This window comes from Trachypithecus francoisi, unplaced genomic scaffold (genome assembly GCF_009764315.1).
Source record: "Trachypithecus francoisi isolate TF-2019V2 unplaced genomic scaffold, Tfra_2.0 Lachesis_group17, whole genome shotgun sequence".
Lineage (NCBI taxonomy): Eukaryota > Metazoa > Chordata > Mammalia > Primates > Cercopithecidae > Trachypithecus > Trachypithecus francoisi.
Genome location: NW_022681462.1, coordinates 80,360,995 through 80,385,854, shown reverse-complemented (window position 1 = coordinate 80,385,854; position 24,860 = coordinate 80,360,995). Strand labels below are relative to the sequence as shown.

The 24,860-nt window shown below is 38.0% G+C and overlaps 1 protein-coding gene across 6 annotated transcripts in view; it reads left to right on the top strand.

Annotated features, from left to right (window-relative positions):
- BABAM2 (BRISC and BRCA1 A complex member 2) overlaps nucleotides 1-24,860 on the top strand; it is a 460,841-nt gene that overhangs the window by 34,247 nt on the left and 401,734 nt on the right. For all 6 annotated transcript variants that reach the window (XR_004428422.1, XM_033176181.1, XM_033176177.1 and 3 more), the window contains one exon: nucleotides 5,628-5,704. Coding sequence is in view for 5 of the 6 variants with exons in the window: in XM_033176181.1 (XP_033032072.1) it covers nucleotides 5,628-5,704 (77 nt within the window). In the remaining variant the exon portion in view is untranslated. The remainder of the gene's footprint in view (nucleotides 1-5,627; nucleotides 5,705-24,860) is intronic.

Sequence of the window (24,860 nt, the reverse complement as noted above, 5' to 3'; positions counted from 1 at the left end):
AAGTGATTCTCCTTCTTCAGCCTCCCTAGTAGCTGGGACTACAGGCATGCACCACCACACCCGGCTAATTTTTGTATTTTTAGTAAAGATGGGGTTTCACCATGTTGGCCAGGCTGGTCTTGAACTCCTGACCTCAGGTGATCTGCCTGCCTCAGCCTCCCAAAGTGTTGAGATTACAGGTGTGAACCACCACACCCTGCCCCCATGCTCTTTTTTGATTAACGGAAAAACGAGTACCCTCCTCTTGTGCAACATGAATTTTCACAGTAAATTAAAGAACATGACCAAACCAATTTTAGACACAGGTAACTTAAGAAGAGGAAACATTTTAGTTTAATCTTAGAAGAAACTTTACGTACATGGCGTTGGCTTATTTCTTGTAAACCTATTTATCCTAGGTAATATAAGGAAGATAGAATGTAACGTATCTTAAATAATTTGCCCAACATTTCATTGGAAGACAAGCTGAATGCCACTTAGGAGAAAGAGACCTACTAATGGCAGCTTTCCTCTGTTGCCTTGAGCACTTTGGCTCTTGGCCTCACATTTGTATATTCCTCTCAGCAAAGCAGAATCCCTGCAGCTAACTGGAGATTATAATTTTGACTTGAGTGTGCTTTTGGGAAGTATTACTCTTCATACCCCTCTCCCGCATTCCCACTTCAAGTAAGTGATCTTTCCAATATCATAAAACACTAAGGTGAGGTTTTGTAAATTTTTCTTCTGTCTTTTCTGTGACATTTTAGTGGCCCTTATAGATTGGCTAGCCCACCCATTAACCTGACTGTTTCCATAGAAGATTTGGCTATCATCTCACACTTTAAACTCTTCATTTTCTTTTCCTTAAACATGCTCCTTTCCTAGTCAGCCTTGTTCAAAAAATCCATTTGTCTCGTCTCCACTGCTGTTACCCTAGTCCAAGGATCCATCATCTTTCTTTCTTTTTTCAGATCTAAAGTGGTTATTATTATTATTATCCTACCTGCATTGCGTTTTCAGTCCCAATGGAGATTGAAAAACCTGGTGAGACCAGTAGCATCCCTGGAGGGGGTAAACACAAGACTCATCCACATTTCTCCCAGCTGCCCTGGCCTTCCTACAACTCTTAGAGGTTTGCAGTCCCTGTCCCTTATAGCCAGCTACGTAGCGATGTCTTTCCTGAAATAGTAGAGACTTTGGGCAGCAGAGCTCCTCATCCCATTCCAGGTGGATAACCATACCCTGAAACACTCCTTTCCATGACTGAAGGTGAGAGGCTGAAGGGAATGCTTTCTGCCCTCTGTGACCCTGTTTGTTCGTTTCCAGCACCATTCTTGCTCTCATGTGCCTGAGTGTGGGCCTTTTCTGCCAAGTGGGCTACACTCTGCTCAACCCCCACATCACAGAAGACTATCTCCTCACTGAAGACTGTGAAGTGAATGTTTACTAAAGCGGCAGCATTATCACTGCACCAGAGCTAGAAAACAGACAGGCAAGGCTCTCTGTAGATAGCAGAGAAGTACGTAATGCCATCTACAAATGCATGTTGGTTTTGTTCCATCATCTTTCTTGACTAAAATGGTCTCCTATCTGGTCTGGCTGTGTTCATTTTATCTCTCGTGGTCTTTTTTTTTTTTCTATACAGTAGACAAAGTGATCTTTTAAAAACATAGATGTTTTTACCCTTGTGCTCAAAACCCTCCTTTGTGCTTGGCATAAAAGCTGAATGAGTTGTAACCACTTGCAGGCCCCGTGTAATCTGTCCCTTGATTTTGCCCCCTTTCCCTCATTTACTGTGTCCTAATCTTTTGCTCTTCTCTCCCTCATTTGCTGTGCTCCAGCCGCATTGCCCAGATATATCAAGATTTCTTCCCCAGATGTACCAAGCTTGTTCCTGCCTTCACACCTTTGCACCAGCTGTTTCCTCTGCCTGGAATGCTCTATCCCAGAACTTGGCATGGTGGGCCACTTTGTGTTGTTCAGTTTTCAGATTTCACCTCCTCCAGAGGTCCTCTTTGATCTTCCAGTGTAAAGTAGCTCCTGCTTCAGTGCAGCTCCCTGTTTTATTTTCCTCATAGCATTTAGCAATCCTAAACCATCTTTATATGTTTGTCTCTTGTTTATCATTTTCTTTTTCCCTTGCTAGAATTTAAGTCCCATGAGACCGTAGATCTTCTTTGTCTCGTCCATCCTGTAATCCTAACACGTAGAGCAATGCTTGGTAAATCTTATCTAAATGAAACAAATCAGTGAATGAAAAACAGAGATAGAGAAATAGACTTTTTTCTTCATAAAATTTTAATTTTTTAGTCAACACATAGGAATTGTACATATTTATGGGGTACACAATGATGTTTTGATACATATAGTGTATAGTAATAAGATCGGGGTAATTAGCATATCCTCATCTCAAACATTTATCATTTATTTGTGATATAAACAGTCAATATCCTCCTCCTAGCTATTTGAAACTGTTTATTATTGTTAACTCTAGTCATCTACAGTGGTGTAGTACACTAGAACGGATTCCTCTTATCTTGCTGTAATTTTGTATCCTTTAGCAAATCTCTTCCTATCTCCCTTAGAAATGTAGCTTTTAATACACTGAGGTTGCTGGAACCAGCTGTTGATGTAGTAAGGGAGGAAGGTGACGTGGCAGGGCACAAAATCACTTAACCAGTCCTGGTTAAAGTATATAATAAAAAGTGTGGCCCAACAATTAGTGTAACCATTCGGGAAAAAAACAATTTCTCATTGAAGAAGGAGTGAGTTATTCAAACAAACTGGAATCAGATTAATCCTGATGATTTCCTGTACTACTAATAACTTCAGTCTTTAAGCTATGTAGTTAGATAATTTGATCCCCAAGCCCCAAAAAGATCCATGATTGTGAATGATGTTTTTCATAAATTTAAAGCATTGCAGTTGAATGCAATAGAAAAGGAAAAATCTTAGTGTTGCTTATAGGGTTCATAGCAGCATGCTCTTAATGACATGATGCTCATTACCATCATTAGATTACATTTTATAATGTTAGAATTTACGTGTTTTCTATAGTCTTTTAAAATAACAACTGTGTTGTGGGGTAGAAAAGATTATACTAAAACGGACATATGATGCCCCTAAAATGTACTCTGAGGAATTTTTTTATATTGAAAGGAAAATGAGAAAGTATTCTTAAAACCTGTGAAATATAGGCCGGGCGTGGTGGCTCAAGCCTGTAATCCCAGCACTTTGGGAGGCCGAGATGGGCGAATCATGAGGTCAGGAGATTGAGACCATCCTGGCTAACACGGTGAAACCCCGTCTCTACTAAAAATACAAAAAAAAAAAAAAAAGAAAAACTAGCCGGGCAAGGTGGTGGGCGCCTGTAGTCCCTGCTACTCAGGAAGCTGAGGCAGGAGAATGGCATGAACCTGGGAGGCGGAGCTTGCAGTGAGCTGAGATCCGGCCACTGCACTCCAGCCTGGGTGACAAAGAGAGACTCCATCTCAAAAAAAAAAAAACAAAAAAACCTGTGAAATATAAAAATAGGTTACCATTCAGTTGCTGGTACAGCTTTGTTGTTTAGTTTGTAAACTGGTATTTGTATTGACCCCTGAAGATAATGAGGAATAATCAACTTAGTGATTTATGTTAAACATATCCTTGTTAAAGTTTCTGGTTTTTTTTTTTTTATTTTTTGAGACAAGAGTCTCACTCTGTCATCCAGGCTGGAGCACAGTGGTGCAATCTTGGCTCACTGCAGCCTCTACCTCCCAGGTTCAAGCGATTCTCCTGCCTCAGCCTTCCGAGTAGCTGGGATTACAGGTACATGCCACCATGCCTGGCTAATTTTTTTTTTTTTTTTTGAGATGGAGTTTTGCTCTGTGCCCAGGTTAAAGTGTAGTGGCGGGATCTCGGCTCACTGCAACCTCCGCCTCCTGGGTTCAAGCGATTCGCCTGCCTTAGCTCCCAAGTGAGTGGCTGGGACTACAGGCACTTGCCACCATGCCCAGCTAATTTTTGTATTTTTAGTAGAGACAGGGTTTCACCATGTTGGTCAGGATGGTCTTTATATGTGTCTCTTGACCTCGTGATCCGTCTGCCTCAGCCTCCCAAAGGGCTGGGATTACAGGTGTGAGCCACTGCGCCTGGCCTAATTTTTGAATTTTTAGTAAAGATGGGGTTTCACCATGTTGGCCAGGCTGGTGTTGAACTCCTGACCTCAAGTGATTTGCCTGCCTTGGCCTCCCAAAGTGCTGGGATTACAGGTGTGAGCCACCGCGCCTAGCCACTGTCTAGTTCTTTTCCCTTTCACATTCAAATCGTTTTGGGAAAAAGTAATAGTAAATCTCTAATGTGGGGTCTGAATTACTTAAAGTCAAAATTTTTTGAATTTATTTTTAAATGACTCCTGCCCAAGTTGCCATGTAGGGAAGTTGTACATTTTAACTATGCATCCATCCGTTAAATTACTTCTATAGGTTCTTTTTTAGAATTGCTTCACAGCCAGTTTTGGAATTACGAAAGAAAATTAGCCTCCTTGCTTTCATTTATACATTAAAAATCTCATCTTTTTAAAACAAAATGAAGACATATTACTTTCTCAATTGACTTCATATTAATATTTTATTAACTTATGAAGCCTGTGCAGCTGTTATGCAGTTGAACTTGTGACTTCTAAGATAACAAATTATTTTGTATAACAAATCTGTGAAAACAAGAAACATTGTATAACTTTGTGAAATAATAGATTAAAAAAAACTAGGCCAGGTTCAGTGGCTCACACCTATGATCCTGACACTTTGGAAGGCTAGATGGGAGGAGGACCACTTGAGCCCAGGAGTTTGAGACCACCCTGGGTAACATAGTGAGACTGCCTCTCTTTAAAAAAAAAAATGCCAGGTGTGGTGGTGTGCACCTGTGGTCTCAGCTGCTTGGGAAGTTGAAGTGGGAGGATTGCTTGAGCCTGGGAGATTGAGGCTGCAGTGAGCAGAGATTGCATCACTGCACTCCAGCCTGGGCTAGAGAGCGAGACCTTGTCTTGAAAAACAAAACAAAAAGAAAATACGAAACTGTTGAGACCTGGGTGACTACCCACCATCTTTAAAATTTGCATTTTACTTGAAATTGAGTGTGCATTGTGCTTTCCTGCAGATGAAAGTTATGGTGTGTGCCAAATCTAAAGGAAGCACTGTACCTTTGTGGAAGGAAAGAAAACCATCTGGTACCAGAAAAAGGCCAAAAGTGGGCTCTTTTTTGTAGTAACAGAATGAAAGCTAAGAGTCCATATTTAAAATATGATCATAAAACTGTTCTTATTTTACAGTTCTTGGCATAAGAGTAGACATGTGTTTTGGATATTATACCTAATTTTAAAAGTCGAGATACGCCTCTTTGAGAGAAGTAGTTGAAGCACACTGTTGATGTTTGTCGTTAGAACACATGTAAGTTTTATCGTGAAATAAGTGAATTATTTGTTTTAGGACGAGTCTTCGTGTCTTGGCTTCCGTGACTATTAAAGGCTTTTATTTTGTTCTGTAAGCCAGTGTTTTAATCTGTTCTGTATAAAGATCCCTTTTTGTTTAGTATCCTAAATATGTGGGTTTTTAAAGTTTGTTTTTAAAAAATCTTTTCTTTCTTTTGTTTCTGCATTTTTTTTGAAGCTGCACGTCATTGACTCCCGGGCCCAACTGTGACCGATTTAAACTGCACATACCATATGCTGGAGAGACATTAAAATGTAAGTAAACGATGACTATTTTACTCAAAATGTAGGTTACAGTGTCAGCTATTGGACTTTGTGCTTTAGTTTTCATTTCCAGCTGTTAGTTGTTATCCCCTAAGATGTTGATCACTAGCATTTACCACTTTTCTTATCTGTCATTCAATTCTAGTTTGATTAAAAGTAAGGCAGTTGGCAGGGAATAAGTTGTGGTTAAATAGGCATGCACAGAAATTCCTAATTTTTAGGCGTGCCCAGTAATTTTTATGTGTTTTTTTCTCTATAGGTGGCTTTTATGTAATACTCAATAAAGAGTCCACTGCTTTAGAATACCCGGCCATTTAGAACCAGTTTTTAGGTAGGAGTGGCTGCTGTCCATCACTGCCGCTAACCCCCCTCTGGAACCGCCGTGCCACGACTTGTCACTGATCTATCTCCTGTTGTTACCGAAGTGTAAGAGTCCTGCCTCAAAAACTCTTGGCGTGGCTTAGCCATATCAACCTGTTATCTCCTTTATAGCAAGGATCAGAGATACAAATGGTCTACAAGGGCTAGATTGGTAACATAGGAAGGGAAACAGGCTAGGTGTGGCAAATTGGGACACGCTGTCACTTAAGGGGAGTGCCTCTACTGATTTATTGAGAGAAGGTGGATGTCTGAAGTTTTACGTGAATTCTGTCAGTTTTAGATGTGGCTACTTTTTCAAAATTAAAAACATGGTGTGGGCCAATATTATGCAGGCTAAACCTAACGTGTCTGTGGGCTGGCTTGAGTTCCTGGACCACAAGTTTTTTTTATCTTGGATGGATAGTATGGAAGATCTGTCATTGGACTTAGCCCACCAGCTTCAGCAGCCATCTAGGCTGTATCAGCTTTTCCCTGTCACTATTACAATACTGAACCTCTAGCCTAGTGTGGAAATCACAGTGGCTTTGGTTGGTTAGTGTTGGTAATCTCACCAGGAATTTTCTCTCTTGAACCTGCACTTGTGGTGAACAGCCTATTAAAGTTCTCCTATTCTTAAAAAGAAAAGTAGAGAACATGGATATTAAACACGGGATAGATGGATAAACTGCTTTTTGGCCTGTGGACCAATGTGTTTTACCATTACGTGCCAGGAGGGGCCACAACTCTGTATAGTATTTTGTATTCTCAGTACTGTATTCTGTAGGATCACTTGATACTAATTTATCAAATGCCACATTAAATGAGAAATGTTGGACATGGTGACTTGTCAGCCTTGCATTACTAGACCATTTTCTGGAAACCATTAAAATATAAAATAATTTTACCTGTCTGAAGTAGTAGGACAGATTTGATTGCTACTTTTTTTTTTGAAAAAATTATTAACTAAATTTAAAAGAAATGATCAAAGTAAATAATTCATGTGGTTAAAAATGTAAAAGTATTGGAATTTTTTGATACATGAAACCAGTAGTCTTCTCTCCCAGTCCAGTTTCCTGAGAGAATCACTTGCAGATTCTAAAAATTTTCAGTTTAGCTCTCTGAGGATGATCTCCATATCTTTAAACAATATACTTTTGCCTCTGTTTCTTGCCTTATCAGTTTTAGACAGTTATCTTTTGACTTCCTGTGCTGATACATGAAGCATCAGCCTATTTTCCCTATACCCCTTAACTATTTTTGCTTTTCCTTCTTAATGTAATTATATCACCATTATTGGTTCCTGTGTTGGTTACCCTGTAGCTTAAAAATTTTTACTTACTTTTTTTAATGGATCACTTTACACGTTGTATTACAGAGTTAATGAATAGCCCCTAAGAATTCTTAGTAAGTATGTGGTACACAGTTAGCTTTGTTATTACTTAAGGACAATCTCTATGCAAGAATGGTGAACATTTAGGGTAGTATACTCTCTAGTTTTACATTAATCATAGATACTGTGTCTTTTGCCTCTGCATTTTATAAGATGAATATATTAGCCCCTGCCCTTCCTTCAATTCCTCTTCCTTCAACTCCCAGCTTTTGTCTGCAGTTATTTTCCTTTTGCATTTTCAAGACTGATAACTTACTGTCCATTCTAAATCTGTAATTGTCTTCGGTGCCTTGTCTATAAATTGCTTGAATGATTGCTCTGGAGGCCTGTTCCTGCATAATTATCACTGTGAGATTTGCCTTTATTATTATTTTGAATTTGACCTTGTTTTGTAGAATCTATGTATCATAGATTCAATGTTTTGTAGAATGATTATCTTGATAAACAGGTTATCTGCTTATCTTGCTGGAACTCATTCTCAAATAACTTGCTCCGATTCTGTTCCTCCCTCTACCCTTCTGCCTTTCCTTTAGCCCATCTGATAATTTTTTGTTACTAGAGTCACAATTACGTATCTTAATTTCTAAGAACTCTTTCTTGCACTGTTTCTCATTCTCAGCATCTTCTTATTTTGTGAATATAGGTCCTTTAAAATCCTTCAAAAAATAAAATTTAGAGATGTTTTTAAAAAAAGTTTTCTGCTGTTATCTGAATTATTTTAATTTTTCCTAGGGATTATATTTTTGTTTATCATATTTTCCCTCTTTTATTCTATAGGTTTTCTTCAAATAAAAGATATTCATTTATGTTTAAGATAGACAATAAAATACTGAATGGGACTTCTGAGTAGGTGAGCAAGGCTTATGGAATGTGTGGATGAATGATGGGCCAGATGTGAGTCAACTGTTCTAGCTCTCCTCACATAGTTTGTTCTGTTTCTTCAGTGAATACCTGGGGATACATACCTGGTCACCCTGACATTTTTGGGGGGTGGGTAGATAGACTATTCTGTGAGGAGCTTTTGCTTACTCTCCCTGTTCTTAGTCGTGTGTCTCATTCTTGCCTCCCCTTAACATGGGATAACTACCAACTTTTATGGGTTTACTAAGACAAATGACTTCCTTCCTCCTCTTCCTCACATTATTACAGGCCAAAGCTTTCCTCTGCCATATCTTGTCAAGTACTACACTTCCATCTGCATTCTATCTCTAGCAATTTGCTAAACTTTCTCATCTACTGATTACTCTCTTCCCTTCCTCTTCATCTTCCTGTTGTTTGGGATTTTATCTTTCTGTATTAACTATCATTTAATGGGATTGGAGGGTGGGTCTTAGAGAAGAAATAAGTGTATGTGGTCAGTCCACGGTCTTGAGACAAAAATAATGTGACTTCACAGGCATCTTTCTAGTAGTATGGGTTTATGTTAGGAAGCATTTGCTGATACCGTATATCCTTTCATTACTATAAGCTCTTCATGGGAAACCTTTAATAACATTTGTGATTAGTGTATTAGGTCTGTCACTCATCATATAACATAATTATGTTCTAGCAAACTGTTATTGGATATTGTCATTATACATTGGGGACTTAGGTTAGCCCACAGTATGTTCTATAATAAATAAATAATAAGTGAGCATTGTATAATGGCGATTCTTATGCTAAAACAAGTCAAGATTCTAGTGTTAAGCAGCTCACAGCCAAATAAAAGGCAAAGGTAATTGACCATGGAAACTATATTTATAAAAGTTTGTAGAATTAGAAAGATGAGTTTTTTTTTTTTTAAAAAAACATATATATGTATATATATATAACATACACATATATACACACACATGCGATCTCGGCTCACTGCAACCTCCACCTCCTGGGTTCAAGCAATTCTTCTGCCTCAGCCTCTGGAGTAGCTGGGACTACAGATGCCCACCACTACGCCTGGATAATTTTTGTATTTTTATTAGGGACAGGGTTTCACCATGTTGACCAGGATGGTCTCGATCTCTTGACCTCGTCATCTGCCCGCTTCAGCCTCCCAAAGTGCTGGGATTACAGGCGTGGGCCACTGTACCTGGCCGTTTTTTTTTTTTTTTTTTTTTGAGACAGAGTCTTGCTATGTTGCCCAGGCTAGACTCGAACTCCTGAGCTCAAGTGTTCTTCCTGCATCAGCCTGCTAAGTAGCAGAGACTACAGGCACACGTCACCATGCCCAGATCTTTTCCTTTTAATAATACAGTCATCCCTCAGTAACCGTGAGGGATTGGTTCCAAGACCTCCTGTGCAAGTCCCTGATATAAAAGGGCATAGTATTCACATATATCCTATGCCCATCTTTCTGTGTACAGGAATACCTCATTTTATTGTGCTTCAACGAGGATATTATGTGTGTTTTTTTTTTATAAATTGATTGATCATTTGTGGCAATCTTGTGTTGAGCAAGTTTATCAGAGCCATTTCCCCAAAGCATAGGCTTATTTCATGCCTTTGTGTCACGTTTTGGTGATTTTTGTACCATTTCAAACTTCTTTAATTATTATTTTTTTAAACTTAAAAATTTTTGCTTTTTAAATCATGAGGTATTTCCACATACTTTTTCATTATTATTCTGTTATGGTGATCTGTGACTAGTAATCTTGAATGTTACTATTTTTGTGTTGAGATGCCATAAACCATACATACCCATATAAGATAGTGAGTTTAATCAATAAATGTGTATGTTCTGATTGCTGTAGTGATTGACCTTTTTCCTTTCTCTCTCTCCTTGGGCCTTCTTATTCCCTGAGACACAGCAGTATTGAAATTAGGCCAGTTAGTAACCTTGCAATGTCCTCTGAGTGTTCCAGTGAAGAGTCCCACACCTCTCAGTTTAAATCAAAAGCTGGAAATGACGAAATTTAGTGAGGAAGGCATGTTGAAAGCTGAGACAGACTGAAAACTAGGCCCCTTGGCCAAACAGTTAACCACGTTGTGAATGCAAAGAAAAATTTCTTGAAGGAAATTAGAAGTGCTACTCTAGTGAACACATGAATTATAAGAAAGTGAAAAAATTATTGCTGATATGGAGAAAGTTTTAGTGTTTGAATGAAAGATCAAACCAGCCACAAAATTCCCTTAAGCCAAAGCCTAATCAAGAACAAGTCCTAATTCTCATCAATTCTAAGAAGACTGAGAGAAGTGAAGAAGCTGCAGAAGAAAATTTGAAGCTAGCAGAGGTTGGTTCATGAGATTTAAGAAAAGAGGCTACTTCTATCACACAGAAATGCAAGGCAAAGCAGCAAGTGCTCATGTAGAAGATGCAGTAAGTAATCCACATGTAGCTAAGATATCATTGATGAAGGGCTACACCTAGCAACAGATTTTCAGTGTAGATGGAACAGCCTTATATTGGAAGAAGATGCCATCTAGAACTGTCATAGTTAGAAGGCAATGCCTGGCGTCAAAGGATGGGCTGACTTTCTGATTAGGGACAAAGGCAGCTAGTGACTAATTTGAAGCCAAGGATCATTTATCATTTTGAAAATCCTAAGGCCCATAAGAATTATGCTAAATCTAACTGTGCCTGTGTTCTACAGTGGAATAACAATCATCTGTTTACACATGGTTTACTGAAAGCCACTGTTGAGAACTACTGCTCAGAGAAAATGATTCCTTTTAAAATATTATTGCTCTTTGACAGTACACCTCATCACTTGAGATGTGTTGGAAATAGTAAGAGAACTAGAGTTAGAAGTGGATCCTGAGAATGTGACTGAACTGCTACAATACCATGATAAAACTTGTACAGATGAAGAAGGTTGCTTCTTACAGATGAGCAAAGAAAGTGGTTTCTTGAGATGGAATCTACTTCTGGTTAAGATGCTGTGAACATTGTTAAAATGACAACAAAGGCTTTAGAATATTTCATAAACTTAGTTGATAAAGCTTCGCCAGGGTTTGAGAGGATTGACTCCAATTTTGAAAGAAGTTCTACTATGAGTACAATTCTATCAGACAGTGTCTTTTGCTGTAGAGAAATTTTTCCTAAGGGAAAAGGCAATTAATGTGGCCAACTTCATTGTTGTCTTATTTTAAGAAGTTGCCATAGCCATGCCGCCCTTCAGCAAGTACCATGCTAATCAGTCAGGAACCATCAGCATCGAGGGAGGACCCTGCAGTAGCAAAGAGACTGTGACTTGCTGAAGGCTGAGATCATTGTTAGCATTTTTAAGCAATTCAGTATTCTTATTTTTATTTATTTATTTTTTTTTGTATTTTTGTTTTGAGACAGGGTCTCGCTTTGTCTCCCAGGTTGGAATGCAGTGGTGTGATCTCAGCTCACTGCAACCTCTGCCTCCCAGGTTCAGGCGATTCTCCTGCTTCAGCCTCCTGAGTAGCTGGGATTACAGGTGCTCGCTACCATGATCCTGTTAATTTTTATATTTTTAGTAGAGACGTGGCTTTACCATATTAGCCAGGCTGGTCTTGAACTCCCAACCTCAGGTGATCCACCGACCTTGGCCTCTGAAAGTGCTGGGATTACAGGAGTGAGCCACCATGCCTGGCCACAATACAGTATTTTAAAATCAGGTATTATCATTTTATTTTAGACATAATGCTATTATGCACTTAATAGACTACAGTATAGTAAACATAACTCTTATATGCACTGGGAAACCAAAAAGTTTATATGACTTTGCTTTATTGTGATACTTGCTTTATCGCGTTGGTCTGGAACCAAACCCAGAATATCTTTGCCTTATGTTTGTACTTTAAATCATCTTTAGATTCCTTATAATGCCTAATACAATGTAAATTCTATGTAGATAGCTGTGATATGGTATTGTTCAGGGAATAATGACAAAAGTCTGTAAGTGTTCAGTTCAGATGCAGTTTGTTTTTTAAATTTTTATTTTTAGAGACAGGGTTTCACTATGTTGGCCAGGCTGGTCTCAAACTCCTGACCTCAAGTGATCTGCCTTCTTTGGCCTCCCAAAGTGCTGAGATTGCAGGCATGAGCCACTGCACCCAGCCTGTTTTTTGAATATTTTTGATCAACTGGTTTGTTGAATGCATGGATGTGGAACCCATGGATAGAGAGCTGACTGTAGCCATTGTATAACTGGAGTGAGATGATATCTCATTGTGGTTTTGATTTGCAGTTCCCTGATAATTAGCAATGTTGAACATTTTTTCATATACTGGTTGGCCATTTGTACGCCTTTTGAAAAATGTCTATTTAGGTCTTTTACCCATTTTTAATTGAATTATTTTCTTTTTCTATTGAGTGGCTTGAATTCTTTATATATTCTGCTTATTAACCTCATGTTAGATGTATAATTTGCAAATATTTTCTCTCATTCCATAGATTGTCTCTTCAGTCTGTTGATTGTTTCCTTTGATATGCAGAAGCTTTTTAGTTTGATGTAATCTATATATTTTTGCTTTTGTTTTCTGTGTTTTTGAGAGCTCATCCAAAAAATTCTTACTGAAACCAATGTGACGAGGCATTTCTCCTATGTTTTCTTCTAGTAGTTTCACCGTTTCTGATCTTACATTTAACTCTTTAATCCTTTTTGAGTTGATTTTTGTATATGATGAAAGGTGAGGGCTAGTGTTACTTCTTTTCATGTGGATATGCAGTTTTCCCAACACCATTTATTGAAGAGACTGTCCTTTCTCCAATGTGCCTTCTTGGCACCTTTGTCAAAAATCAGTTGGCTATAGAAGCGTGTATTTATTTCTGGGCTTTCCATTAATTTTAGTAACCTTAAATCTATTGTATACAAGATCAGTAAGGTCATAGTGTTTAATTACCACAATATTTGTGATAGAATTCAGCCTCCTACGACCAACATAATATTCATCTTTAGATGAATAAATACAATTCTCAGCAACACACATTTTAACAAATGCAGTTTTCTATCACAAGCACAATTGAAAGGTTATATAGTTTTACAAACTCTTGGAAGATAACTATCACAGCAAACAGAAAAACTCTTTGCCCGCCCCGTTTTGTTTTTCATTTTTGAGACAGAGTCTTGCCCTGTCCCCCAGGCTGGAGTGCAGTGGCACGGTGTCAGCTCACTGCAACCTCCGCCTCCCGGGTTCAAGCGATTCTTCTGCCTCAGCCTCCCAAGTAGCTGGGACTACAGGCACGTGCCACCACACCCAGCTAATTTTTGTATTTTCAGTGGAAACGGGGTTTCAGCATATTGGCCAGGCTGGTCTCAAACTCCTGACCTTGTGATCCACCCGCCTCAGCCTCCCAAAGTGCTGGGATTACAGATGTGAGCCGAAACAGACCTCTAAGGAAACCTAATTATATTATAAGAGGAAAATGAGTAAGTATAGATTTAAATTATATTCTATGGTAAATAATAGATAAATATTCTCTAATCTTCTCCTTTTTCTTTCCGAGCAAAGGGTAATGGCTAACTCAGTGCTTTGCAGTCATAAAATTTTTATATAAACAATTTTTTAAATCTAAAGTTTCTCATTAAATCTCATTAAAAACTTGTGGTGTGTGGTTTAAACTTACTTTCTTTCCTTCTTTCCTTCCTTCCTTCCTTCCTTCCTTCCTTCCTTCCTTCCGTCCGTCCTGAGACCCAAGTCTCGCAGAGTGCAATGCGGCGATCTCGGCTCACTACAACCTCTGCCTCCTGGGTTCAAGTGATTCTCCTGCCTCAGCCTCCCAAGTAGCTGGGACTACAGGTGCTCGCCACCATGCCCAGCTAATTTTTGTATTTTTAGTAGAGACAGGGTTTCACCATGTTGGCCAGGATGGTCTCGATTTCTTGAGATCTGCCCACCTCGGCCTCCCAAAATGCTGGGATTCCAGGTGTGAGCCACTACGCTTGACTGGTTTAAACTATAGTTCTAACCAATGCTGAATCAAAGTATTCAGTAATTTACTAGAATTTACCGTAATTTTATTTCATAACTTTAAGCTCAATAAAGTTAGAGATGGAGACTGTTGTGTTTATTAAATTAAATCTTCAGTCCCTAGCACAATAAAGATATTCAATTAAATATTTGTTGATGAAATAGAATGAATGCGTAAATTAATGAATCTTTAGTGTTCAGATTTTCGTTGAAGTATGTGTTATAAAGAATGTGGCATTCTGTTACTTGTATCAGCCTTTTGCCAACAGAACTTTGATCTTTAGAAGTTATTTATTATACAAGCAATTTGTAATTGGAACATTGCTCTTAACAATTCAGAAAACAGGAAGAATGTACAGTACTTTGCAGATTTGGAGTGCGAATCAGTTTTATCTTTATATGTTTTACTCTGCCCTCTGCCATCAGATTAATGAAAATAGCATGTAACTAAAACTTATGTTTCAAAATATTTTATGTATTAGAAAATAGTACTTCTGTAAATCTGTTTCATTGTAAATAAAGGAAACTGTGCAGTTAATGAGAATGAGAATGAGAGACGAGAGAAGGCATATTTCTCACTAATTGATTCTTGCAGAATTATCCCCATTCAAAGTTAAATGATTGAAATAAGAAAGATCAGAAGATTATAGTACATTAGGAATGATGTTACTGTTTCCTCAGGTCTTTTACTGTGAAGAGACAACTGTTGGCCAGTAAAAGAGTTGCCAGTTTGTATAATATTCTATTGAAAAATATCAAAGGATATCTTAAGTAAAGAGAAGTCCTTGAATCTCACCATGGCAGAAGACACAACTCGTACTTACTTAAACGATATTGGAAATGTGAATCTTCAGTGATCAACATTGATTTGAATGAAATACATGTTAAGGTCTAGGATGGTGCAACTGAAGTGGTTGAAAATTTTCCAATTATAGCAGCTATTCACATAAAAGAGCCATGAGTGTCATATAAACACCTATTTGTAAAAATAGCCATCCTAGTCATGCTCTGTAGCATTTAACTCGAGAATAAATTATTGCATTTGTGTTTTTGTGTACCCTATTTAAACAGGGCAAAGAGTGAGGCTGCTTGCTCATATTTTATTTCCAATCTCTAGTTGAGTATCTGGCATTTCGAGAGGTTTAATAAATGTTTGTGGAAAGAATGAGCCATATTCATTCCTTGGATCTGACAACGATGAGGTCTGATAGGAAGTGACAGAACTTAATTCTGCCAGTTCTTTGAATAACGCTGTTTATGCAACTTTGAAGAGAGATTATTGAAATATTGTAAGTTATATTGAGCAAGTCTGTGGCTAGTGAATCAAGCAGTTTGCCAACATTGGTAGTTTGCTAACATTGGTTTTAAATTTGAAATTATCTGTGGTTTAAACAATTTATTTTAATCAGGGGCTTTCGTTATAAGAAACCCATTGGAACTAACATAAATTGAAGAATTTATTTGTCTTTGTAAGGAATCAAGTAAAGCCTATGATGCCCAAGGGCAGAAAGGACAGCCAGGTTCTCAGGCACTAGAACCGGGAACTGGAAGGCTGGCAGACATAGTAGCCAGTCAGCATCTGTATCCATGTTTGTGTTTTTCTCCTGCAACATATTCTGTTATCACTGTATTCTAACCGCCCCTGCACCCTGACCAACCCCTGACTTCTGTTTCTCTCCACATTGGGTAGAAATGATTCCTGAGTCCCTACATGAGGACTCAATTCAAGGCCACCAGAGAGGTTGTCATTGAGTTTAAATTCCTGGGAGAGAGGATCTGATTGGCAGCTTGGGCCAATTGACCACTCGTGGTCAAGTTATGTGGCCAGGATTTCTGGGTCATGTATTATCAACCTGATTACTAGAGGCCAGTTTTAACACAAGATAAGATAAGCATAGGCTGGCAGATACTCAGAAAGATATTTATTGCCCTGTTTCAGGAATTATTTCTAAAGAATTTCCAAATGAAAATGTAGACTTTTTTTTTTTTTTTTGTCTTTAACAATAGAGCAGCCAGGCGCGGTGGCTCATGCCTGTTATCCCAGCACTTTGGGAGGCCGAGGTGGGCAGATCACGAGGTCAGGAGTTGCCTGGCCAACATAGTGAAACCCTGTCTCTACTAAAAATACAAAAGATTAGCTGGGTGTGGTGGCGGGTGCTTGTAATCGTGACTCCTCAGGAGACTGAGTCAGGAGAATCGCTTGAACCCGGGTGGTGGAGGTTGCAGTTGCAGCTGGCCGAGGTCGCAGCACTGCACAAACCAGCCCAGGTGACAGTGCAAGGCTCCGTCTCAAAAAAAAAAAGAGCAGTACAGTTGTTTATCATCTGAGAGGAATGATGGTTATTTCAAAGCCATTTGTGACAGAGTGAAGAAGTCCTGTCAAGAAATACCCAAAGGTTTTGAAGTTGATACACTTTTCCTTTCAGAGGAAAATGTCAGAAAAAAATCAATTATGATATGGATAATACATTATCTTCCATGTCCTCAGAGGAGCAGTGTGAAATTACTGTTCATTTTTAAGGATTCCATACTATATCACTAAATTTAAATATATATTTTTTGAGAATGATTAAAACAAAATGAGAACAGTTTCAGAACTGTTATTTAAATGGAATGTACCATTTAATTAAATAGTGGCCAAACAGATACATAGATTTTTACAGATACATTGCACATAGTGTTGTAGAACTTCTGCTTTTATGAATCTTTGTGAGATTCAACTTCATTTTTGATCTATGTCTCCTTGAGTGGTTTGGCTGCTGCTTTTGTGTGTGTGTGTGCTTGTGTATGTTTTAACACAATGCTTCCCTGTCTCAGATCTGTTACATATTAATTTGTTTTAGCTAATTAGCTTAGTAAACTGAGAATGCCCCTTTTCTCCTGCTCATTACTTATGTAACACAATGCAGAGACATTGTGGGACTTGGCATGGATGGCTGTCAGATAGAACTGATAACCAAACTGATGGCACCTGAAGGACCCAGTGGTGTTGCCAAGTTTGTTGTTGCATCAGCTGAAATAGATATTGAGACTTTATTGATTTATCTCATCTATAAGAATTTTGCACTTTCTTTGCTTTGTTATCATACCGTGCTTTTTATTTTTTATTTTTTTGAGACAGGGGTTTGCCATGTCACCCAGGCTGGAGCACAGTGGCACAATCGTGGCTCACAGCAACCTCTGCCTCCCTGGCTCAAGCAATCCTTCCACTTCAGCCTCCCAAATATCTGGTACTACAGGTGCACACCACCACACCAGCTAATTTTTGCATTTTTTTTTTTTTTTTTTTTTTGTGGGGACGGGTGTATGCCACGTTACCCAGGCTGGTCTGAACTTCTGGGCTCAAGCAGTCTACCTGCCTCAGCCTCCTGAAGTGCTGGGATTACAGGCATGAGCCATTGCACCCAGCCTAGGTTTCTTAATGTAATAGGTGGTCCTTTAATTATTTCTTAGCCTGCCTACCAACCCCATCTAAGTGAAATATTGTTGGCAGGGCACCTGATAATGCTTTTACTTATTCTTTCTTAAAACATTTATGTATTTATGTATGTATTTATTTATTTATTTATTGAGACAGGGTCTTGCTTTGTGGCCCAGGCTGGAGTGCAGTGGCATGATCATAGCTCACTGCAGCTTTGACCTCACTGGCTCAAGTGATCCTCCACCTGCAGCCTCCCAAGTAGCTGGGACTATAGGTGTGCATCACCATTTTTTTGTAGAGACTGGGTTTCGGTTTCACTTCATTGCCCAGGTGATCTTGAACTCCTGGGCTCAAGCTGTCCTTCCACTGTGGCCTCCCAAGGTGTTGGGATTGCAGACGTGAGCCACTGCACCTTGCCCATACCATACATTTTGAACCTTGGCCACTAGGTCCAAAAGCTGGCTGTTGTGACTATAGCTGTTGGCATTTTTGTTGGGATGACAATGTTATTTTATTTAAGATTTCTAGTACTATTTAAAATAATCTGTTTGGAAAATGTTAACCAAGTAATCTTTCTGCTTCCACTTCCCCTTCAGTATTTTAGTGGACTGAATCTCTCAGCCTGGCATTCAAGGCCAGTCACAGTCTGATGTTCCAGCCTCCCAGTTGGAGCTCAGCTAACAACAAGCCAAGTGAGAAGCTGCTCTGCAAGACTGATTTGCCCATTATACTTCCCAAATACCCTGCCTTCCTTTCCTTCCTTTCTGCTTTTGCCACACTGTTTTGGCTTTAGCAGGACAAGCCAAGGAAATAATAAAATAGCCTGTTTTGTGATGTATTTGGTTTTTCATTTGCGCTCACAAACCTGCCACTCTATTGGAAATGCTCTCTATTTAGGAGGCTCCCTAAACCAGTTCTCTTCTAGTCTGCAAGAATGCTTGCAGGGAGAGTAGGAGTTAACCTACTAAAGTCATTTTTACTATGACTTGCAACAGTTGAGCTAAGTAAAAAGTTGGACACTGTCTAGGGACTTAGTATTTTGCATCATGCTGAGAGGCATAATTTTACTTTTATTTTTGTCTTTTTAAAAGATTCATTTACTTAAAGATTGTTATTATCTAGCATTTAAGGTATTTTTAGAGGCTAATTATGAAGGCAGGTCACCTTTGATTTAGTGAATGTTCTACAAAATGCTCATTGAAAGGCAAGTAAAGAGTGCTAATTTTCTGGAGTAGACATTCTCTCTCCTTAGATATTCAGGATTCCTTTGTCTTGGAGTTTTAGAATATTTTATTTTCTTGGAATTCATGGGATAGAAGAAATATATTAGGAATAGCAACTAATATTATTAATTTAAATTTATAAAGTCAGTTTAATTATAGCTGACTGTGTATTATATATAATCTGTATTTGGTACTGATTATAGTTTATTAAAAATGACTGATATGATTACTAAATTATTGGGCATTTATTTTATGGTTAGGCTTATTTATATACATTATTTTATTTTTCAACACAATAACTCTGAGGTCAAAATTTATATCCCACTCTTTAATATCAACTTTATTGAGGTAGTATATTTTAGATATAATAAAATGTACCCACTTTAAGTGTACAGTTCTGTGTGTTTTGGCAATTGTAAACACATAACCACACCACAGTCAAGATAAAGAACATTTCCATTCCCTAAAAGTGTAGAACATTTCCTTCCCCACACAAGTCGGTTCCCTCCACCACCATCCTCTTAACCCTGAGCCTTATCATTTCTCTAAAACTGAAACAGTTTTGCCTGTTTAGAATTTTATATAAATGAAATAATATATTATATAGTTTTTGGCATATGACCTCTCATTCAGCATTATGTTTTTGAGATTCATCCATGTTACATCAGTACTTTGTTCCTTCATTGCTGTATAGCATTACATCGTATGGCTGTACCACAGTTTTTTATTTATTTATCCACTGAAGGACATTTGGATTTTTTTTCTTTTTTTTGGCTATTATGAATAAACTTACCATTACATTTTTGTACATGTCTTTTTCTGGAGATACGTTTTAATTTTTATTGGGTAAGTCCCTAGGAGTAGTATTACTGTGTTGTAAACTGAGTGTATGCTTAACTTTTAAGTGTGAAACTGTTTTCCAAAGTAGTTGTGCTATTTTACATTCCTGATAACAATATATGGGGTTCTAGTTCTTTTACATTCTTGCCAACATTTAGTATTGTTGATCCATTAGTTTTTCTGTATTCTTGCCAACATTGGTATTGTTGATCCATTTTGAGCTACCTTTTTTTTTTTTTTTAAGACAGGGTCTCACTTTATTACCCAGTAACAGAAAGCCTGTAGTGTAGTGTGTGGTACAATCATAGTAATCATAGCTCACTGCAACCTTGACCTCCTGGGCTCAAGCAACCCCTCCTGCCCCAGCCTCCCAAATAGCTGGCACTACAGGTGCATGCTACCATACCTGGCCAATTTTTATTTTTTATTTTATTTTTGTAGAGATGGGATCTCACTGTGTTGCCCAGGCTGGTCTTGAACTCCTGGCCTCAAGTGATCTTTCCAACTTGGCCTCCCAAGGTGCTGGGATTACAGGCATGAGCTACCGTGCCTGGCCTTGATCTACTTTTGATCATATATTTGTTAATTAACAATTTAAGTGTGGGTCTATTTCTGGACTTTATGTTGTATTCCCTTAATATGTCTATCCTTAAGTGAATACAACACGATCCTGACTACTGTAGCTTTATAGGAAGTCTTTAAATAAGGTAGTATAAGTCCTGTGACTTCTTTTTCAAAGCTGTTTTGGATATTCTAAGTCCTTTGTATTTCCGTAGAAGTTTTAGAATCAGCTTGTAATTGTTTACAAAAATCCTGCTGGGAATCTGTAGATCAGTTTGTGGAGAATTAACATCTTAACATTGAGTCTTCCAAGAGATAAAAATGCTAACATCTCCATTTATTTAGGTCATTTTTAATTGCCGTGTGCAGTATTTTGTAGTTTTCAATGAATATATCTTAATCTGATTTTGTTAAATTTACCTCTAAATATATCATACTTTCTGATGCTGATTTGTAGTAGTGTGGTTTTTTTTTTTTTTTTTTTTGAGCTTTCTTTTTCTGAACTCATTGAAATGTAATTGATTTTGGCATATTTAACCTTGTATGCTGCTGTGTCCCTAAATTTACTTATTAATTCTAACCGTTTTTTTTGTAGATTTCTTAGGTATTTTCTTCAACACATTTGCTTGTGAAAAAGACAGTTTTGTATCTTCCTTTCCAATCTATATAATTTATATTTCTTATTCTTGTTTTATTGTACTATCTAGTGCAATAGACAATACCTAATAGCCAGTGGCAGGTAGAAGTGGTGAAGTCAGACCTTCTTGCCTATTCCCAGCCTTAAGAAGGTAGTCTTTCATCAAGTGTTTAATTGTCAGTTCTAGGTGCCTTTTTATCAATCTGAGGAAGTTCCCATCTATTTTAATTTGCTGAGAGTTTTTATTATGAAAATAATATTAATATGTGTTAAATGTTTTTTCTCTGTGTACTTGGTTTAGTTCTTTTATTCTGTTAATATGATAAACTGATTTTCAAATGTTGAACCAGTGCTGCATTCTGCAGATTAATTCCACTTGATTATTATGTATTATCCTTCTGATGTATTACTGGAGTTGATTCACTCAGGTCTTTTTAAATAACTTTGCATCTTTATTTGATGCTGTATTTCTTTTCTTTACCTGCAGTTCTTTGCTTGGTTTTGGCACCAGAGTAATGCTGGGTTTATAAAATAAGTTGGGAAGTATTCAGTCCTTCTCTGTTTTCTGAATTTGTGAAAGATTGATTTTATTTCTTCCTTAAAGGTTAGAATTCACCAATGAAGCCATCTGGACCTGTAGTGAGAGAGAAAGAGAGGAGAGAAGAGAGAGGAGAGAGAGAGAGAGAGAAGGTTTTTAACTATAAATGCAATTTCTTTAACAGATATAGGGCTAACAGGTTTTTAAATTATTCTTAAATGAGTTTTTACAACCTTGTCTTTTAATTTTAAGGAATTTGTTCATTTCATCCAAGTTGTTGAAATTATTGGCATATCATTATTCATCTATTTCCTTGTTATTCTTTTACTACCTGTGTGACCTGTACCCCTTTCATTTCTGACATTGGTACATGGTGTCTTTTCTCTGCTTTCCTTGATGAATCTAACTAGAAGATTAGTAATTTTATTGTTTTTTTTAAATAACCAGCTTTTTATTTCATAGATTTTTCTTTATTATTCTCCTGTATGTTTCATTGTTTTCTGCTCTTTGTTTATGCTTGAGAATCTCTACCTTTTAAATGGCATGTTTAGGTAATTTAATCTTTAATCTGATTACCACTATGGCTGGATCTTGCTGTTTAGTTTGTATTTGTTATGTCATCTGTTTTTTGTTTCTTTTACTGCCTTCTCTTGGATTAATTAATATTTTAGGATTTTATTTTGTCTCTACTCTTGGCTTCTGAGCTATACATCGTTTGATTTTTTTTTTTTTTCCCCATGGCTGTTCTAGTGTTCAGAATACGTATCTTTAACTTTTCACAGTCTACCATGAAAAATACTGTAATACTTCATTTATCATGTAAGAACCTAACAATATTATATGCTTCCTTGTCCCCTACTCAACTCCTCTGGCCGTCCTTTTCTGCTACTATTGTACATTTCATTTCTTTATATGTGATAAATCATCTTTAGCAAAATGTTCAAACCTTTTGCCTTTTTAAAAAATGGATTCTTGGCCGGGCGCGGTGGCTCAAGCCTGTAATCCCAGCACTTTGGGAGGCCGAGACGGGCGGATCACGAGGTCAGGAGATCGAGACCATCCTGGCTAGCACGGTGAAACCCCGTCTCTACTAAAAAAATACAAAAAATTAGCCGGGCGAGAGGGCGAGATGGCGGGCGCCTGTAGTCCCAGCTACTCGGGAGGCTGAGGCGAGAGAATGGCATAAACCCAGGAGGTGGAGCTTGCAGGGAGCTGAGATCCGGCCACTGCACTCCAGCCCAGGCGACAGAGCGAGACTCCGTCTCAAAAAAAAAAAAAAAAAAAATGGATTCTTTTCTTATCATTGAGTTTTGAGAATTCTTCATATATTTAGGTTACAGTTTTTTTATCAGAGGTTACAGTTTTTTTATCAGATACAAAATCAAATATGCAAATATTTGCTCCCGACTATGGCTTGTCTTTTTATTGTCTTAACGAAACTGCCTAATTCCATGCCACAAAGATTTTTGTACTATGTTTTCTTTTAAATGTTTTATCGCTTTAGGTTTTATGTTTAGGTTTGTGATTCATTTTGAGTTTATTTTTGTATATGATATAGGTTTTTAAAAAGTATGGACATCCACATATTCTAGTATCATTTGTTGAAAAGAATGCCCTTTCTCTTTTAAATTGCCCTTGCACTCTCATCTAAGATTAATTGCCCACGTATGTGTGGGCATTTTTCTGAACTTTCTAGTCGGTCTTGTAGGTCTATGTATCTAACTTTATATTGAAACCACAGTTTTGATTGCTATAGTTTGATAGTAAGTTTGGAAATCAGGTGGTATATATTCTCTAATTTTTATTCCTTTTTTTTCCAAAATGGTTTGGAAATGTTAGTTTTTTTCATTTCTCTATCAAATTTGGAATCATCTTGCCAATTTTTTGGTTTTCTATGTTATTAGTATTCCATGTACAGGTTTTGCACTTCTTTTTGTTTGTTAAGTATTTAATGTATTTTGATGCCATTGTAAATTGTATTTTTTAAATTCTCGATTTCTGATTGTTTATTGCTGGTATATAGAGATACAGTTGATTTTTTTTTTTTTTTTTTTGTCTATTGATGTTAGATCCTTGGTAAACTCAGGTATGAGTTACAGAAGTTTGTCTGTAGACTCCATAAGATTTCCTGCACAGAAAATTATGCCATCTGTGAATGACAGTTTTAGTCCTTCCTGTCTAATCTGAATGCCTTTTCTTTCTTCCCTGCCTTAGTGCACTGACTAGAATCTCCAATATTTTGTTGGCTAGAAAAGTGTAAAGGCTCGGCGGGGTGGCTCACGCCTGTAATCCCCATACTTTGGGAGGCCGAGGTGGGCCAGGCATGATGGCGCACGCTTGTAATCCCAGCTACTTGGGAGGCTGAGACAGGACAACCGCTTGAGCCCAGGAAATGGAGGTTGCAGTGAGCTGAAATCGTGCCACTGCACTCCAGCCTGGATGACAGAGCTAGACTCCACCTCAAAAAAAAAAAAAAAAAAAAAAAAGTGTTAAGAGTAGATATTCTTACCTTGTTCCAGATTTTAGGGGAAAATAATTGTCTTTCACCATTAAGTATTAATATAATATTGGCTATATATTTTTCAAAGATGCCCTTTATCAGACTGAGGAAGTCCCCTTTTATACCTAGTTAGTTGGGGATTTTTTGTTTTGTTTAGTTTTTTAAAATCAGGAATGGTCAGCCACAGTGTTGTCCTGTGGGGAAGGGAGACAGATTTGTAAAACCAGGAGCCAGGGTCTGCCTACCCCAGCCTGCTGCTGTGCCAAGACTCTCAGGGGAAACCTCTGTCGTCACCATGTCTGACCAGCAGCCAGAACCTTCAACTTAGGACTTGGGGGATAAGAAGGAAGGTGAGTACATTGAACTCAAAGTCACTGGACAGGATAGAGGTGAGATTTACTTCAGTGAAAATGACAGCACATCTTAAGAGACTCAAAGAATCATATTGTTGCCCGGGCGCAGTGGCTCATGCCTGTAATCCCAGCACTTTGGGAGGCCGAGACAGGTGGATCACCTGAGATCAGGAGTTTGAGAACAGGCTGGCCAACATGGTGAAATCCAGTCTCTACTAAAAAATACAAAAAATTAGCCGGGTGTGGTGGTGGGCGCATGTGATCCCAGCTACTCGGGAGGCTGAGGCAGGAGAAGCACTTGATCCCGGGAGGCGGAGATTGCATTGGGCTGAGATCGCACCACTGCGCTCCAGCCTGGGTGACAGAGCGAGATTCCATCTCAAGAAAAAAAATGATATTGTCGAAGAAAGGGCATCCAATGAATTCACTGAAGTTTCTCTTCGAAGGTCAGATAATTTCTGATAATCGT